Source organism: Leptodactylus fuscus, chromosome 3, assembly GCF_031893055.1.
Source record: "Leptodactylus fuscus isolate aLepFus1 chromosome 3, aLepFus1.hap2, whole genome shotgun sequence".
Taxonomy (NCBI): domain Eukaryota; kingdom Metazoa; phylum Chordata; class Amphibia; order Anura; family Leptodactylidae; genus Leptodactylus; species Leptodactylus fuscus.
The window spans coordinates 191,432,997-191,450,537 of record NC_134267.1 but is presented as its reverse complement, the minus strand read 5'-3'; the positions used below and the strand labels follow the sequence as shown (position 1 = coordinate 191,450,537).

At 44.9% G+C, this 17,541-nt stretch overlaps 1 protein-coding gene across 1 annotated transcript in view; it reads left to right on the top strand.

Annotated features, from left to right (window-relative positions):
* Window positions 1-13,191, top strand: part of PASK (PAS domain containing serine/threonine kinase) — a 35,743-nt gene extending 22,552 nt beyond the window's left edge. The window contains exons 11-18 of the mRNA XM_075268951.1: window positions 4,627-4,805; window positions 5,813-5,980; window positions 7,664-7,789; window positions 8,506-8,640; window positions 9,079-9,278; window positions 9,367-9,500; window positions 10,520-10,672; window positions 11,894-13,191. Of these exons, the coding sequence (XP_075125052.1) occupies window positions 4,627-4,805; window positions 5,813-5,980; window positions 7,664-7,789; window positions 8,506-8,640; window positions 9,079-9,278; window positions 9,367-9,500; window positions 10,520-10,672; window positions 11,894-11,967 (1,169 nt within the window). The 3' untranslated portion in view covers window positions 11,968-13,191. The remainder of the gene's footprint in view (window positions 1-4,626; window positions 4,806-5,812; window positions 5,981-7,663; window positions 7,790-8,505; window positions 8,641-9,078; window positions 9,279-9,366; window positions 9,501-10,519; window positions 10,673-11,893) is intronic.
* Window positions 13,192-17,541: the final 4,350 nt, after the last annotated feature.

Sequence of the window (17,541 nt, the reverse complement as noted above, 5' to 3'; positions counted from 1 at the left end):
CCCAATTCAACAGATTGATTGGATGGAGGATCCCCTATCGTTCAAGAACATTCTGGACTCTGAACCCTGCCTCCCCCAGAAAAACTGGCATTGGTAATGACAACTGCCAGCGGATAGAAGACAAGCTTTCCCCAGGAGGAGCAACATCCATGAAGCTTGAGACAAACTCGAGTGACAGGAAAGTTGGGTGCCCCAGGATGGGCTGGCACCAGCCCCAACATGCCAAGATTGCCAGCAAAAAAGACAGCTATTGGAACTGGGCGAGGGTGATGGCTTCAAACAAGTGACCATCAAGCCACCTCCACAAATGCGACATACTGGACTGAAGAGATCAAATCTCGGCTATTGGAGGAAAAATTTTATCCTGACGGATATCCAAACTCATATCCAGAACCTCCATGCTCTGAAAAGAAAGCACAAGGCAGGAGTTTCCCTCGTAGTTGAGCCAGCTGGACCGCTGGATCCAGAGTGATCTGTAACTGGAGAGATTGTCCGTCCTGGAGGAGCCTTCGCCTGAGGATCCCTGTTGCCCAGGGATTCTCCAGGTACGGGACAACAGCCACACCTCTGGGGCAGAACACAAATGGGTCAGCACAATGAACAATAGCAATGTGGAGTAAGCGTCTCAGATAACGAAGGACAACAGGAATACGCCCGGTTCCATAAAGGCAACCACGATATAGCAGAGATTCCAAATGAAAGATTTGCACTTGTACAAAACCTGTTGAGAGACTACAGATCCAGAAAAAGACAGGGAGAACCGTCCCTCCTTTGAACAGTACACAGGCTGGAATAGAATCCCTAGCCAATTTGGGGCTAACCAGTACCAGACCAGAAAAGCTAGAGCAGGAATGCCAGGCAGGTCTAGGCTAAAAAAAGGAGGGCTTTTTGGTGCGCGAACTCCTAGGAAATTGCCCCCTGCAGAAGAAGACCTGACGACCTGAATGTCCCTGAGAAAACAGGGAAGTTAACCAGTTGCTACTCCAAGCTCTTCCCAAAGGGACAGCCCTGCTCACCAAAAAATGTAGATCAACCATAATCCTCTTAGGATCAGGTTCAATGTTCCAGAACGGAACAACAGAGTGACGCATAGCCACAACGTCAGCTGCTTAGACAGAAACATCATATAGGAAATTAGGAGCATATTTGATCTACTCCCCAGCAGCTGAAAGTCCTGCAGAGCTCACCCATCAGCAAATCAGCCCTCAGCTGTTTGCCCCAGGCAAAACCATTAATCCAGGATGCACAGAACCAGCCGCAACCAAAGGCCATTTAACCAATCAATCCAGCCTTCTAACAGAGGAATCACTGAGAGAGGCAGAGTTACCTAGAGGCAAAGAGCATCCCTAGAAAAACTGCCAATAGCTGGACCCCACAAAGGACCACCTAGAAATGCATAAATTCAGAAAAAGAAACAGAACATCTGACCTCCTGGAACAACCAGGGGACAGACCGGATGAAGCCAACAGCCCTCCGTATCTGAAGTGTATCACAAACTGCACGTGCAAGCTCCTGCATAGTAGTTGCTACCAATGTGCCTGGCTAGAACTCCGGTTAGGAGTCAGAAGCGTCCTCAGAAAAAATAAAGCAAGCAGGAGGAGACATCCTCCTGAGCAACAGCCCTAGAGTTCTCCATTATTTGAAAAGTATCACAAACAGCACGTGCAAGCTCCTGCATAGTAGTTGCTACCAATGTGCCTGGCTGGAACTCCGGCTAGGAGTCAGAGGCGTCTTCCGAAAGAAATAAGAGCAAGCAGGAGGAGACATTCTCCTGAGCAACAGACCTAGAGTTCTTGGTATCTGAAGAGAATCACAAATAGCGCAGGCAAACTCCTGCATATTAGTTGCTACCAATGTGCCTGGCTAGAACTCCGGCTAGGAGTCAGCGGCGTCCCCAGAAAAAACAGAGCAAGCAGGAGGAGATATCCTCCTGAGCCACAGCCCTAGGGTTCTCCATTATTTGAAAATATCACAACTTGCACGGACAAGCTCCTGCGTAGCAGCTGCTACCAATGTGCCTGTCTAGAACTCCGGTTCGGAGTCAGAGGCGTCCCCAAACTAAACAGATGTAAACAGGAGGAGAGCCAGATCCACCTGTCCTAGAGGGGCTGTGCGCATATTCTCCATCTGACCTAAAGGATTTCCTAGCCCTCCTTCGAGAGAAGCCCCTGAGATTGAAAACTTCTTAGAGCCTCAACCACAGCTGCTGACTGCAGTCCAAGGCAGCCAACTAGTGGACAGCCGCTCCAAAATACTGCCATAGACTAAGTCTGGCCAAGTTACCCAAGCCTGGGAGAAAAACGCTCAAACTGGTGAGGGGGAACAAAGAGTTCAGGGGATCCCAGCAGGCTGAGTGGAGTTACAAAAAGAACATATAGATACAGCCTGTCCACAAGGACATTTTAGCTAGCAGCTGGAGCATACATAAATGTGACAACAGCGGGGGCGCAAGGACCCAGGGAGACACTTCATGAAAAAACATGGCAGTAGAAACAGAAAAGACAACCCCCAAGGGGTCGCCTACCAAACCACTGGAAGGAGACTATCCCTAACCGCTGCGGATGAGCTGCACAAGAAGAATCACCAGGCTGCACCAGAGCTGCGACTGCAACAGACAAACAGGCCTCATAACAGGAAGCGACATAAAAACAAGACCTTACCTACAGGGTTCCTGCACAAAGGAGGCGGGAAAAAACAACCAAGCCTGCCCTCTGCCCCATGTGCGGCCTCCCGCATTCAGGAAAGCCCGGGGATGAGACGGGGCCTAATGCGGCCTACACGCACGTAGAAGCCGCGGCCGCCACACCGCTCCCAGTGCCGGCCGCACGGAGGCCCCGGAACACAGTGGAACCCAGCGCGGCCTACCCGTCAGTGAGGCCTCAAGTAGAAGCCGCGGCCGCTGCGCGGCTCCCGGCGCCAGCCGCACGCCCCAGAGCTCCGAGGACGTGCCGGTCTAGTGCGGCCTCAATTCGAAGCTGCGGCGGCCGCCTGGAGCCCATCACTGGCCGCATAGTCCATGCTGTCTGCCCAGAACAAAGCTGGTGCCCCAAGCAGAAGGCAAGACAGGCCCCAGGGAGGGGAGAAGGGGGAGAACAGAGAGAGGAAGAGTAGAGAGAGAAAAGAAGGGGAACATACTCACCTATGTTCACCTGCTCATACTTACCAGTCCGAAGTCTTCAGGCGCCACAGACTCACCCCTTCGGAGATATCTTGCATGTAACAGTGGGGTCGCTGGAATATCCAGCCGCCGCTGCAGCAAAAAGAGGGGGACTGGGTGACTGCGAGGCGCTCTTAAGTAGAGTGCTTGCATCCACAGGGGTACGACTAGTGTTGCCTAAACACTGAAAACCTCCTGCCCCTGAAAGAAAAGAAAAAACTAAAAAATTATGTAAGACAGAAAGACCTGTCTCAGGTCGTGACTACCTCCTACGACACTAGGTTAAAAGCTGACTGAGTGGACGGTCAGTGGGAGGGTATAGCCTGTGTGGGAGGAGCCAACTTCTTTTATTTCCCTAGTGTCCGCCTCCTAGTGGCCAGGTCTATACCCATGGTGCTGTGTCCCCCAGTGAACTATTGCGAGAAATACCAATTATCTGGTCTAGAAGTCTCTCACCTCTGCCAAGTCAGTTCTCCCTAGGTTGTGCTGATGAGATCCAATCAGATCGAAAGGGCGCCGTCCACAGTTGGGATGACTTGGCAAAATCCCGCATCATTGCAATAAAGGCTTGTTAGAGAGTCGGGCATGATGTTCAAGGGAGCTTCCCATAGAGGGCAGTGTTTCCAAATTTACATCCTGGGAAACATATTTGCATATTCTTCCCAAGTTGCCTTAGGAATAGATGTGAGACAACTGCCATGATATTTGTCCTTTTGTATCAAGCCTGTCCCAGAAAAAGAATAGTCTTGTTGCCCATAGAATGAATCGGAGCTGAATTGTCATTTTCTAAACTGCCCTAAATAAATTCAAGTGCTTTTTCCAGTAAAAACACTTATTCCCTTTTCAATGTGATCACACGAATAGCGAACCCTGTGTGATGCCTGCTCTATTCACTTTTATGGGACTGATGGTTGCTCATGCACGCGACGGCTCCTTTCACACAGGGGACCCTAGTGGCTGAGCCCTCATAGATCACATATTGTGGAGAGGAGCTAAGTGTTTGTTACTGAGAAAACCCCTTTAAATACGGACTCTGGCTGGTGTGGACAACACTTTCTCTTTAAGTTTGTTAGATACATGAGTCGGCTTGTGCTAAATGTCAAGATGAATTGCGAAAAGTTATATTTTTAATGTAAAAATAAAATGGATCAGTTTCTGGGTTTTTGTGGGGGGGGATTAAGTATTTTTTTTCTCTTTTGCATTGATCACTTTGTAAACACATGGCCATCCTTGTTTTGCGTCCATTTAGGTGAGATGTAAAACGTGTGGTGTGCGTAGACCCTTAGATATTTTTTTATTTGAGGATATTACATTCTGTTAAGTCACTGTATTAGCTGTCATGGTTCTGATAAGAACAGAAGCCATTATGCCAATGTGAACAGAGCTTTACAGCTATCACTATCTAGCATTGCCTTTGGATAGAAATCGATTTCATCTCTTTCTTCTTCTTTCCCTTCGGTGGCCTGCAGTCATCCAGTTTGAGGTGCACGCTGCCTGCTGCTCTGGCTTGCCGCTATTCAATGTTTGGGTTTGTAAAGACATGCTGCAGGGACAGAAAGAAGCTATTGCCAGAACCCGCCTTCTGCTCTCCAGCTTGGCTAGTTCATCTCAGTCTCTTCTGGAGCAGTCGGAGCGAAGTCTAGGAGAGGTAGGTGTCAATAATGTGGAGCACAAAAACACAAGAGCCCTCTACAGAATAAGGTTGGGGGGTCCATGCATCCCTATTAACCATATCCATAGTCACAGCAGTGGAACATCCTTCACATTTCTCATAGCTAATACTATGGTGTGTCCCCATATCACAGCCAGATTGCTACTCTACTATACTGTGTATATTTGGATACAAAACAGTTTGCAAGAGGATATTTTCAGATAAATGGCCATACAATTATGGAATAGCCCCAAATACTGTTATTTTCTTTCTTTCTTGGCTATATCTGTCCATCCCATAGTTCTTAGTAGAGGAGCAGAGAACATTCATGACCACTGATCCATTCAAGTGGCTCTGACACTGGGCTTGGGCCTGGGGACAGGCGGTAAATGTTTGTCATAGGATAACCCCTTTAATGACTGATGGCAGATATCTTGTATTGCAGGATAAGCACGCTATACACACATATACAGCTCTGTATATATCCCCACTGTAACTGCAAATGCAAGATCAACGACAATTATCAACTGTTTGTCTCCTATGTCACTGTAGCGTGGCTCGTCATCATATAGCCATATAGCATAGTCGATGGGAAACCAACTTTAAAGCAGTCTGTGCAGTATAAACAGCCTGACCTGTGCAGTTCAGCATGACCACTACTGATGCCAGACTCTGCTCCAATGTGATTCCCTCTGAATAGCCCAGGACCACCAATGATTACCCGTTGAAAGGGGCCTATTCATTGTTAATATTGCATTCCGTCTATTAGCATCTGTGTCTTTGCAATTCCATAAAATGGAGGCTCTGCAAATGCTGCTGCTCCTTCTCACAGTCAATCGGCAGTGGTCCTGGATGTCAGAACCTCACCAATATGTTATTCATTGCTCTTTCTGAAGACATTAATAAAAATGAGTTGGACAATCCCTTGAAACAAAGAGGCGTGTTCTGATAATTGGTCACCTTTTTAGTATATTGTCACAATATTCTAATATTCCTCATTGTAGCTGATCCGCAGCAATGCTGAAGCCGGCCACTGCACAGAGATACAAGATCTCCAGACTCTGGGTGCCTGTGATGGTCAGTACGAAGAACAGTATGAGACTCTGTTCCCGCTTGGTAAAGGAGCATTTGGCTTTGTGTGGTCTGCAAAACACAAGGAAGATGCAAAGGAGGTTAGTGTTTACTTGTAGATGCTCCTTCTAGTATAGATTCTTGATATTAATGTCATTTCTTGAATAGACTCAATTTAATTTTTCTGCTAGAACTTCAGGAAACCTTTCAACTTTTGCACTTTCTACTACTACAAGTTACACCAAGAATCTGTCTCCTTCATCTCTATTTCTCCTACTGTCTTACTAACATAGGCATAATGTTCATATTTGATATTCATATTATATTAGTATCCAAAGTGCTATTTTCAGTGTATCTAAAGTATTTAGACTGTGTTCTGTCCATAAAACATAGTCCGTGTATGGGCCATATTTCCAAGACTGAACATGGCCGAGTGACTGCAACTCCGAGTTATAAAGCATTGAGCTCCCGAACAGCCAGATTGTTAAAGTCCCGAACGCAAAGCTTTATGTCAATTCAGTACAGTAGAGATGTGGCCTTCTCATAACTCTGTATGATACATAGAGTTACACAGTCCAGTCACATTAATGTGACCACCTGTCAAAATCCAGAATAACCACCTTTGGCAGAGTGGACCGCTGTGAGACGTGCAGGAAGAGAGGGGATGTTGGGATGATGTTCACTGGGATGTTGAGCCATGCTGACTCCAGTGCCATGGCCAGTTGTGCTAGATTACGCGGTTGAGCATCCATGGTATGAACAACCCGATTGAGGTGGTACCACAGATTCTCGATGGGGATCAAGTCCAGGGAATTTGCTGGCCAAGGGAGTACGGTAAACTCATCCTGGTGCTCCTGAACCACGCACGTACACTGTGAGCTTTATGACACGTCGCATTGTCCTGCTGGTAGATGCCATCATCCTGAGGAAAAACATTTTGCATGTAGGGGTGAACATGGTCCGCAAGAATAGATGCATACTTGTGCTGATCCATCGTGTCTTCCTCAATGATGAGATGGCTGATGACACGTGCCTTCTGCGACTGGTTATTTAACATTGATGTCAAAAGTAGGTGGTGGTCACATTAATATGACTGGACTGTGTACATTCACACAGCCATGTTCAGTCTGCAAAATACAGCCCACACATGGAACATAGTCGTGCGAATATGGCCTACATTGCTAAATGTAATAAAAATTGTACTATTCTCTTACAGCAAGCAAAGACTTTCAAACACAAAGTATCAGAAAGTTCTGAAACTTTTCATGATGCAGTCACTAAAACTTTTTAACTTTTTAGTTTTGCACAGTTTTACAACCCCTTGGATTTTTTTAATGCCATTTATAATGGTATAAACTAATTAATAGACACCCTACCAGTCCCCTTCTGCTCCTGTGCTGATGCTTCCATGTTACCCAGTGATATTTTGTTGCCTTAGCCTGTGACCACTGCAGGAAATCACAGGCTTCAGTAATGGAAGACTGGCAGGGAACTGGAAAGAGTCAGCACAAGAGCCAAAGAGGTCAGTCTTTATGTAAAATATTTCCTAGGGTCAGAGAGCTCCTTTAGGCTGAGGCCACATATTGCATTATGGAAAAGGGTCATTTTGTTGTTGAATTTTGGAGTGTCGCCCCCCCCCCCCCTCCACACACACACACACACACACACGCACACACACACACAGTGTGCGGCCTCTGCCTAAAGGGGTTCTCCAGCCATATGCAGTATTTTGTGAACACAGATTATATAATAATAATAATAAATATGTTTTTCTGTTTCAATAGGTTGTGGTGAAATTTATCCGTAAGGATCGGGTGCTGGATGACTGCTGGGTGCAGGATTCTGAACTTGGGAGAGTTACACAAGAGATTGCTATTTTGTCCAGACTACAGCATCCTAATATTATCCGGGTGAGTGTTTCCATGTTTAACCCCTGACAGTTTTTGAAGTCTTCTGCTCAGGGTTTGATCAATGATCATTACAGTTTACCTGAAAGGTCCTCTTCAAGATTCAGGGGCCAGAATTGATGTTTTCTGATCATGTCACCTCTCAGAAACACACAGTAGCAATAAAAACTGATAAAGTCATATGTACCCACTAAAAACAAGGTCTCGTACAGCTGCATTAATGCAATTAAAAAAATTAAATCTAAAATCTATTAGATTGCTAGATGTTAAAAAAGCACATGATGAATCGGAGTTATCTGCCAGCAATATTTAGTTGAGTCATAAATTCAAAATCTTTAAAACGTTTTTGCAATTTTAATGTGACTATTGGGAGGTAAAAGTCAAAAAGACAATCCGGTGTCTAATTAATTAATTAGAGACAATTCTGGAACATTAATGTCCCAGGGTAGCCATTGGATGATGAGGGTATATCCAATTTCCTAGAAGGAGACTGTTAGTATCAACACAAAGGACAGAGGGAGACCAATCCAAAGTGTCTTTCCCCTGTCCATGTCCGTGTGCCACAGTTTAATCCTTTCCGATAGCTGCCCTGTGATTGTTTGCTACGGGCAAAAAAAAATTTGATAAATCTTCCCCATATCTTGTGTGCACAACATAGCACATCAACTGATTTTTATCTTATTGCTCAGTTTTCACTATAAATAACCCATCCACCCCAGGTCCTTGGGATCTTTGAGAATGACACGTTCTTTCAGCTGGTGATGGAGCTTCATGGTGATGCACTGGACCTCTTTGACTTCATTGACAATCAGCCTAATTTAGATGAGCCACTGGCCAGTTACATCTTCCGTCAGGTGAGTAAATGGAAACTTTCAGGTTCTGTAAATGCTTAACACAACATCATCCATATTGTTATGATGTATAATAAGCCACTACTCATAGTGGATGCCTCTGCTTCTTGCTCAGATTTCACTTAGAGGGATTGTCACCGAGATAAATTTGCTCAAGCTAAACAGAATGGGGTGAATAGAATCATTAAACATGCACGTACACTACTGTGTAAAAGTTTTAGGCAGATGTGGAAAAATTGCTGCAATGTAAGAATGCTTTCATAAATACAAGTGCTAATCTCTGGACTATAATTGTAAATCTTTTGTTTGATAATCCGCCACTGTAATTAATATACTAGATTATTCTTAACAGTTAATGTGTCTTTTAACTGCCAGATTAAATAAACCTTATATTATATACCATGTATTATGATGTGGCTAATATTCTCTGTGTCATTACAGTTGGTGTCGGCAGTGGGCTATCTACACAGTCACTATATTTTGCACCGTGATATTAAGGATGAAAATATTATTATTGCTCCTGACTTCACGATAAAGCTGGTCGACTTTGGCTCTGCAACTCGGCTGCAACCCGGGAAATTGTTCTCTACATTTTGCGGCACGACTGAATACTGCGCGCCAGAAGTTCTGCTCGGCAATCCGTAAGTTTGTTCAGCTTCTGGAGTTCATTTGTTACTTTTGTAGTTGTACTATTAGAAGGCCCCTGCAAGTCCACTGCTATATTTTCAGGTATCCAGGTCCAGAGCTGGAAATGTGGTCTCTAGGAGTGACTCTGTACACACTGATATTTGGTGAGAATCCTTTCTGTGAGGTTGAAGAAATCCTGGAGGCTGAACTGAATCCTCCATTCTCTGTATCTCAAGGTAAGGATCAATGACTTTTCATAACAATAGAATTAATCTGGGAGAGAAATAGGATTATTGTGTCGCAGATGTATGGACATCATATAACTCTCTGAACCAGCCTAATATTGGCGCATTTGTGATCTCCAAGACGTGACCTTTCTTCAGGCGGATTCCGCCTGAGGAAAGCAATAGAAGTGAATGGGAGGCGAAAAATCCTAGCGTTTTTCTTTGCAAAAAACCACGACCAAAAACACCTAGCGTTTTTTTTCCAGTCCATTCACTTTAGGGGAGGAGAAAACCGCTTGGCGTTTTCTGAAGCAGTTTTTACCAAAAGGTCTAAAAACTGCTTCCTAATTAGGAAGCGGCTTTTTTCGAGACCAAAATAAGCCAGGAGGTTTGTCCGTGTGTACTAGCCCTTAGACTGTCAGAAAACACTTCAAGCTTATGTATTTCGACTACTTGGTCTAATAGTTCACAAGTGGCTGTCAGAATGACAGATAGTGCCACCCAGGTTCACACCAGCGTTCGGGTGTCCGTTCTCAGCTTTCCGTCTTCTGCCGGCAGAAAATGGAAAGCTGTCAGAGCGGGTGCTCTCCGCCGCGACACTGGTTTTTTAAAACCGGACACAAAGTACTGCATGTCCGACTCTGTGTCCGATTTTAAAAAAACGGTTTCGCGGCAGAGAGCATAAAACGCTCACGGCCGGACTTCTTTCAAACCCATTCAAATGAATGGCTATGAAAGAGTCCTGCAGGTTTCTGTCTCCTGCTTCTGTTTTGTGCAGGAAACGGAAACCTGCAGAACGGAGACCCGGGCGCAGATGTGAACGAGCCCTTATACTTTATTACATCTTCATTTTATGTTTAGTCTATCCATGTTCCTTGGTATTGTAGTTCCTATTTGACAGCCCGTTGTTAACTAAAAGAAAAGATAATTTCATATTATTTTTTTCAATACTTTTTGGTGATGTTTTTTTTGTATTTCCAGACTTCTTGCTCATGGTAATAATAATTATATTGTATGTTATTACCTCTTAGAATTACATGATCTTATCTCTGGCCTTCTTCACCGAGACCCAGAGATGCGTATGACTCTAGATGAACTTCTCAGGGACCTTTGGGTGACACAGCCTGTTAACCTTGCAGAATATACTTGGGAGGAGGTATATCCCCCTGCCTGCTCCCAGATAGGCGAGTATAAATGAGTATACATTTTTTTTGTATTTTTTTTTTATTGTTCTTTAGTTTCAAGGAGATGTATGGCTTTTGTGAAAAATGTATGTGCTGAACTGCACCAAGCCTGACAGTCTGGATGTACCCTAATAGTACTAATAGTAAGGTAACCCCTCCTGCCCCTCACAATAATAGTAGTGTACCTCAGTAGTAGTAAGTTATATTTCGAGCACGATGTAAGATAAATGTGGAATTGCATATTTATGCATAGAAGATTTATAGTAATGGTTTCCTTGCATAAATGGCGACCACGTAAAGCATATTAAACCAAGAAAACAGTTATATCAGGCTCACTTGAATGTAACACCTTTTACCGCATGAAAATTCTTGATTGCATTGATTGCCAATATATTCATTAATTTTACAATATGCAAATGAGCAATGAAGGCAGTCCAGACTACTCCTTTGCATACTGTAAATTCAATATCTCAGCAACAAAGGCAAGAACTTTCACGGGGGGGGGGGGGGGGGACACATTACATCCAGGTGAGCCTGACCTATCTAACTGTGTCACTGGTTTAATATGCTTCACCCTGGTGACAGACTCCCTTTAAAATAACCCTTGCCTATGTATAATTCATCTATATTACTTGTTATTTCATACTCCTTCCAGGTTAAAAATATTCCTCCTTGACTAAAACTAGTCCTTATTAGAGGAATATTTATACTCTGCTGAGAATTGTGCCATCTGTGTCATAGACTATACAAATAGTTCAAATAGAAGCTCTTGTCCAGTCATTGGTGTAATGTTATTTGTCCCACCATTTAATATGATATTCATTGTATTTATCATAAAATATTAATCATATCTGTATTTATATGCTGTTAAAAATAGTGCAGATTTTCCCCTACACAATATGGCGCCACCTGGTGTTTAAAGTGTATAGCAATGTGCACATCCACCCAGTAAGCTAAGTGCTGGTGGACAGACATGCTCAGACGTCCTCCCTGCAGCCAGGTGACTGCATAAGACTTACAATAGACAGGACAGAGCCTTCCCCAGCAGCACAGAGTATCAGCAGCTTCAAGCGCAAAAAAAATACAAAAAAAACTTTAAGTGCTAAACAAAGCTTATTACTTTAAAACCAATAACACTGGGTAGCCAAACTTTAATGGGGTAACCCTTTAACCCGGAGTTTTGTATAACTTATTATGTTCTTCATTCTTTTATACTCACAGATGAAGGATTGAAACACATCCCTGTCAGCCATAGCTCTGAATGGAATGAAGACGTTGATAAGGAAGAGGAGTGATGGCGTCTCCACTGGACGTACAAAACAGATGGAAGAAACACAACTTGCACTTGTCACTATGACATAAAGAAAGGGAAGGGGTTGAAGACTTTACCCAGATGTCATTGTGCATTTCCACTCCATCACAAGAACAATCTGAGGACATCCGTCCACCATCTAGTCCTACAATACATCAGCATTACCAGTATTAGAGAATGTTCACGGCTACGGAAATCCAGCAATGGCTATGATATGTCAGTCATTGCCCTCCAGCTGCCTCTGCTCGATACCTCTTAGTATTAGCAATGAGAGTTCAGTGGAGCGGAATTTAAGTGCTCCATATAAAATGTTTCATTTAGCAATTCAGGAAAGTGAGAGAACGGTGTCTCCAGTGGTTGAGACCCATGGCACAGTATTAATGGTTTTCCAGATCGGACTGAACTGGCCGGGATGAGTAGCTTCTGAACCATGTAGAGCACACACACATAGGCGACCATTGTCATATGGGGGCAGACGACATAAACTTTATTCTGCACTTGAGGTTTTTTCACATGTTCCTCTCTATATGGAAGAGAAATATTGCTGCTAAGTGGAGTAAGCTCACACTGACAAGGACTTTTTCAATTTCTCGGTATAGTAAAAAAAAAATTGGACTAAACCACCTTCTTGGTGTTGGTGCCAACCATTGCTTTGATGTTAGTTTATCCAAATGCCATAATATATTGTCCTTTGTAATTCAGAATGACAGTGCCACCGCGCTGGAAAAGCAGGCTGTATATTTACAGAGTCAGTGCTGTCTTACTTCGAGGTGCTGGTTCGTACTCATTGCACACAAACAGGGTGCTGAGACTTTGCGGATGGCGTGTCTCTTAGGTGAAACTTAGGTGCCAAATTTTGTGTACTTTGCAATATATCAATGATTTGTCGACTTACTCGAAGTATTCCATGTTTTTTTAATTTCCATATGGAAAGCTATCTATATTTTTAGGTGTCTTTTTATATTTTAGGCCTGGTAAGCTTTTGTTGTTAACCAGCTGATCCCTGTTTTTATACCTTTGCACATTTTACCTGCTCTTATCCAGGTTCCCTGATGTTACCCGTGTGCCGTTCCACTGAGGTTGACTAGTTGTAAGACCCTGTGAAGTACAATTGATCCTCATGACCGCCACTTCCATTTGACCTTGCTACAGCATCTGCTTATGTGGAAATAGTGTTGTTTTTCCCCTCGATCTCCATTTTATGGATGCAGAATAGAAACGGAAATGCACTTAAAGTACAGGTGTCAGGCATATTGAGAGAGATGCAACTGAATAGTCCAAACTGGCTTTTGGTTAAAGGGATCCTATCATTGGATACCCTTTTTTTCTGACTAACACATAGGAATAGCCTTAAGAAAGGCTATTCTTCTCCTACCTTTAGATGTCTTCTCCGGGCAGAGCCGACTGTGCATGCCCGGGCCACAAGAAAATGGCCACTTACACCAGCTTACTGTGTAATCGGCCACAAGAAAACGGCCGCTTACACCAGTTTACTGGGTAAGCAGCCATTTTCTTGTGGCCTGGGTATGCACAGTCGGCTCTGCCCGAGGCCTAGAGGATTAAAACCCAGGACGAAGAAGACACAGAGAGAGGGTGTTCCAGAAGAAGATGGATGCAGCGCTGGATATTTCTCTCACAGCATTGGGGACGCCCCCAGTGCTGTTTGAGCAATGGGGACCGCCCCCAGTGCTGCTAGAGAACTCATTTGCATACCAAAGAAAACGGGGATGTCTACCGAACGGCGGCCCAGAGAAGACCTCTAAAGGTCTTTCTTAAGGCTATTCCTATGTGTTAGTCAGAAAAAAGAGTATCCAATGATAGGATCCCTTTAAGCATAAAATCCTATAAATACTATATTTGTGTGTCAGCAGAGTAGCTCTATCAGGATCTTCATCCAATGGGGATAGCTTTATTATCACTTTATTTATATTGTGCCAATGTATTTCGCAGCACTGCACAGAGAAGGTCATCGCTCACATTGGTTCATCCTCTAAAGTCCATATTAACCTTTCAGTATGTTTTCAGAGCGTGCAAGAAAACCTACAGAATTGAAACCATACAACGCATATGTTCCCTTTGGACACCAGCACTACAGGGCAATGTTAACCATTGCCCACAGCATTAGTGTGACATTCTAGTGAACCATTTTTGTAACAGGGTGCAGCACAATCCTGTAAGGTCAGTTCACATTAGCATTTGGATTCCGTCCAGAAGGAGTCCGCATGAGGACCCCCCCGAATGGAATACTAAGCAACTGCAAGCGCTGTGCAGTTAAAGCACACGGATCACATAGACTATAATGGGGTCCATGTGCTTGCCGCGCACTGCCTGCACGAATCATTCAGAATTTTTTGGACATTTAAAGCTTTGACACATGAAGGACAAGGAAATACTTACATGGCTATTTCTTTCCCTTTTACAGTGTGGAGCTCGTTTATGGAACCCAATTGTTTATAAATGGAGGGGATAGTGTCAGAACCAACGTCTTGCCAGGTCACTTCCTGTTTCAGTGTATATTAGGAAAGCAGCCATGTTTTGTAATCCTGGACATACTTTATCTAATACCTGATTTAACGCAAATACAGAAGTGACACTGGAAGAATAAAAGAAAGACTAAAGTGGCTATGTACATTAGACTTCGGATGATCATGAAGAGACCATACATTGGACAATGGGATCACTCTTACAGATGATCCCACCATCAGCATTAATAGCAGAGGTGTAACTGAAGGCTCCTGTACCCCAATGCAAAATGGGAAATAGGGACCCTACCTATTTTGTACCATACAGAATTGGGGCCCTCTCACTGACTGCTGCCTCTGCACCCTCTATAGGTACCCCCCTAATTAACCTCTAAAGTGTATGGCCAGCTTTAGGGTCATTGCAATAGCTGAAAGCTGAGGGGATAAGCTGCAGCATGAATTGATATGCTGTAGGTTGTTATCCCGCAGCGCAAGTTGATCCTACTCTGCAGGTTTTTGTTGCAGAATATGGATGAAGTCTTGTCACGCTCATCCACTATGCTGTTACTGTACATTGCAGCCAGTAAGCCACAGGTAAGTCCACCGGCAGCTAACCCATGTAGACGTACCCTTATACATCACACTTTTTTATGACAATCATATGGTGGTAGGCAAGAGAGGATAATTCACCAAAGGCCATATTCACACAATGCAGTATACTATGCTTTTTTTTTCCCCCGAATTGGGTAAAGTGTAGACTTATTTATCTGTCGTCTGTGTTTTTTCCCCTTTATTACTAAGTTCTAGCTATGGCTATAAGAAGTGTGTTGTTGTGTCCTCATGACTTTATCTTGTAAGCTTATAGCAATAGTGATACTGGGAGATCCTGCAGCCGCTTTCCATCAGCTGGTCACCAGAAGAGGTATACAGTTTGGGTTGGGGGCCATGTGATGGCACACAGAGCACCCATCACGTCTTTTTTGTCCTTTAAGGGCATCATGTAGATAATTTGATAATGGATACATATGGTGACAGGTGAATGTTGAAGGGGTTAATTCTGGAGCCTGCATCCGATCATAATGTATTGTATGTAAATTTCAAGTTAAGTAATAAAGATGGCTTTAATTGGTCAGTATCAGCTTGTATTTTTTATACCCACTTTCGGACCCTTTTTCTTTTCTTTTTTATTTCCTGCTTTCCCAGAGTTGACATTTTTTTCTAGGTTGCCTTTCTCGCAAGCACCATTGGACGTTCCATATAATGTATTGGAAATACGAGGTGTAGGCTGCACTCAACTATGTTGTGAAAGTAGGCTCCACCGGTCAAAATCCAGAATAACCACCTTTGGCAGAGCAGACCGCTGCGAGATGTGCAGGAAGAGAGGGGATGTTGTGATGATGGTCACTGGGATGTTGAGCCATGCCGACTCCAGTGCCATGGCCAGCTGCACTAGGTTACGCGGTTGAGCATCCATGGCACTAACAATCCGATCGAGGTGGTCCCACAGATTCTCGATTGGGTTCAAGTCCAGGGAATTTTCTGACCAAGGGAGTACGGTAAACTCATCCTGGTGCTCCTTGAACCACGCACATACACTGCGAGCTTTATGACACGTCGCATTGTCCTGCTGGTAGATGCCATCATCCTGAGGAAAACAACACCAAGGTAATCGTATCGTAAATAACGTTTTCCCCAAAGGACACAGGCTAAGGCAGGGGTCTCAAACTCACGGGCCGCATGCGGCCCCCCGAACAATTTTGTGCGGCCCGCACAAGCCTAGGGACGCCGGATCCAAGTTGAATCCGGACGTTTCACCATTTTGCCCACAGGCAGTTCTATATACTGCCGGAAAGCTGACAGTGCTCTGAGTTCAGCGCACTGTCGGCTTTCCCGATGTGGGCCTAGTGTGAAGAGCTTACAGTCCGGTACCGTAGCTCTTCTATGGTCAGAAGAGCGTCTCTGACACTCAGTCAGAGACGTCCTTCTTCACAGCACAGCCAATCGCGCTGTGCTGTGAGAGCCGGGAGGAACGCCCCCTCCCTCCCTGATAATGCTCGTCTATGGACGAGTACTGCGAGCAGAGGGAGGGGGCGTTCCTCCCGGCTCTCACAGCACAGCGCGATTGGCTGTGCTGTGAAGAAGGACGTCTGACTGAGTGTCAGAGACGCTCTTCTGACCATAGAAGAGCTACGGTACCGGACCGTAAGCTCTTCACACTGGGCCCACATCGGGAAAGCCGACAGTGTGCTGAACTCAGCGCACTGTCAGCTTTCCGGCAGTATATAGAACTGCCTGTGGGCAAAATGATGAAAGGTCCTCTTTAAACATTGAGGTGGAATGAAGGGGCTCATGACACTGGGGGCAGACGAAGGGAGGGGGGAGAACGGCATGACACTGGGGCAGAAATGGAGGGACATGAATCTGGGGGCAGAGATGGGAGGGACATGAAACTGGGGGCAGAAATGGAGGGACATGAATCTGGGGGCAGAGATGGGGGGACATGAATCTGGGGGCAGAGATGGGGGGGACATGAAACTGGGGGCAGAGATGGGGGGGACATGAAACTGGGGGCAGAAATGGAGGGACATGAATCTGGGGGCAGAGATGGGGGGACATGAATCTGAGGGCAGAGAAGGGGGGACATGAATCTGGGGGCAGATGAAGGGTGTATATGTAACTGGGGGAAAGATGGAGGGGGGGACATATAGTTTACGGGTGACTGTAGGAGGATTATACAGTGTGGGGGCACATGAAAAATGAATGGGCGGAGTCAACATAAAAGTGGGTGGAGCTAAATTTGCCGCGGTGCGGCCCGCCGACTGGCTGGGATCTTGCTCTGCGGCCCACATGCTGAGTTGAGTTTGAGACCCCTGGGCTAAGGTGTAGTGCTGAATACACTCCATAGGGACCCCAGGCCAGTCAGAGTGGCCATAGAGGGAATTACTTTATAAAGAAAGATGGTAGACACTTCTGCAAAGTAATGAGCACTCATCCAGACCGCTATCCCAGCTTCCATTGGTGCTTGTACACTGCATTTTCTTGCCGTTTGAGACGCAACCAACATTTTTCTGAGCAGCATTACTTTGCTCAACATA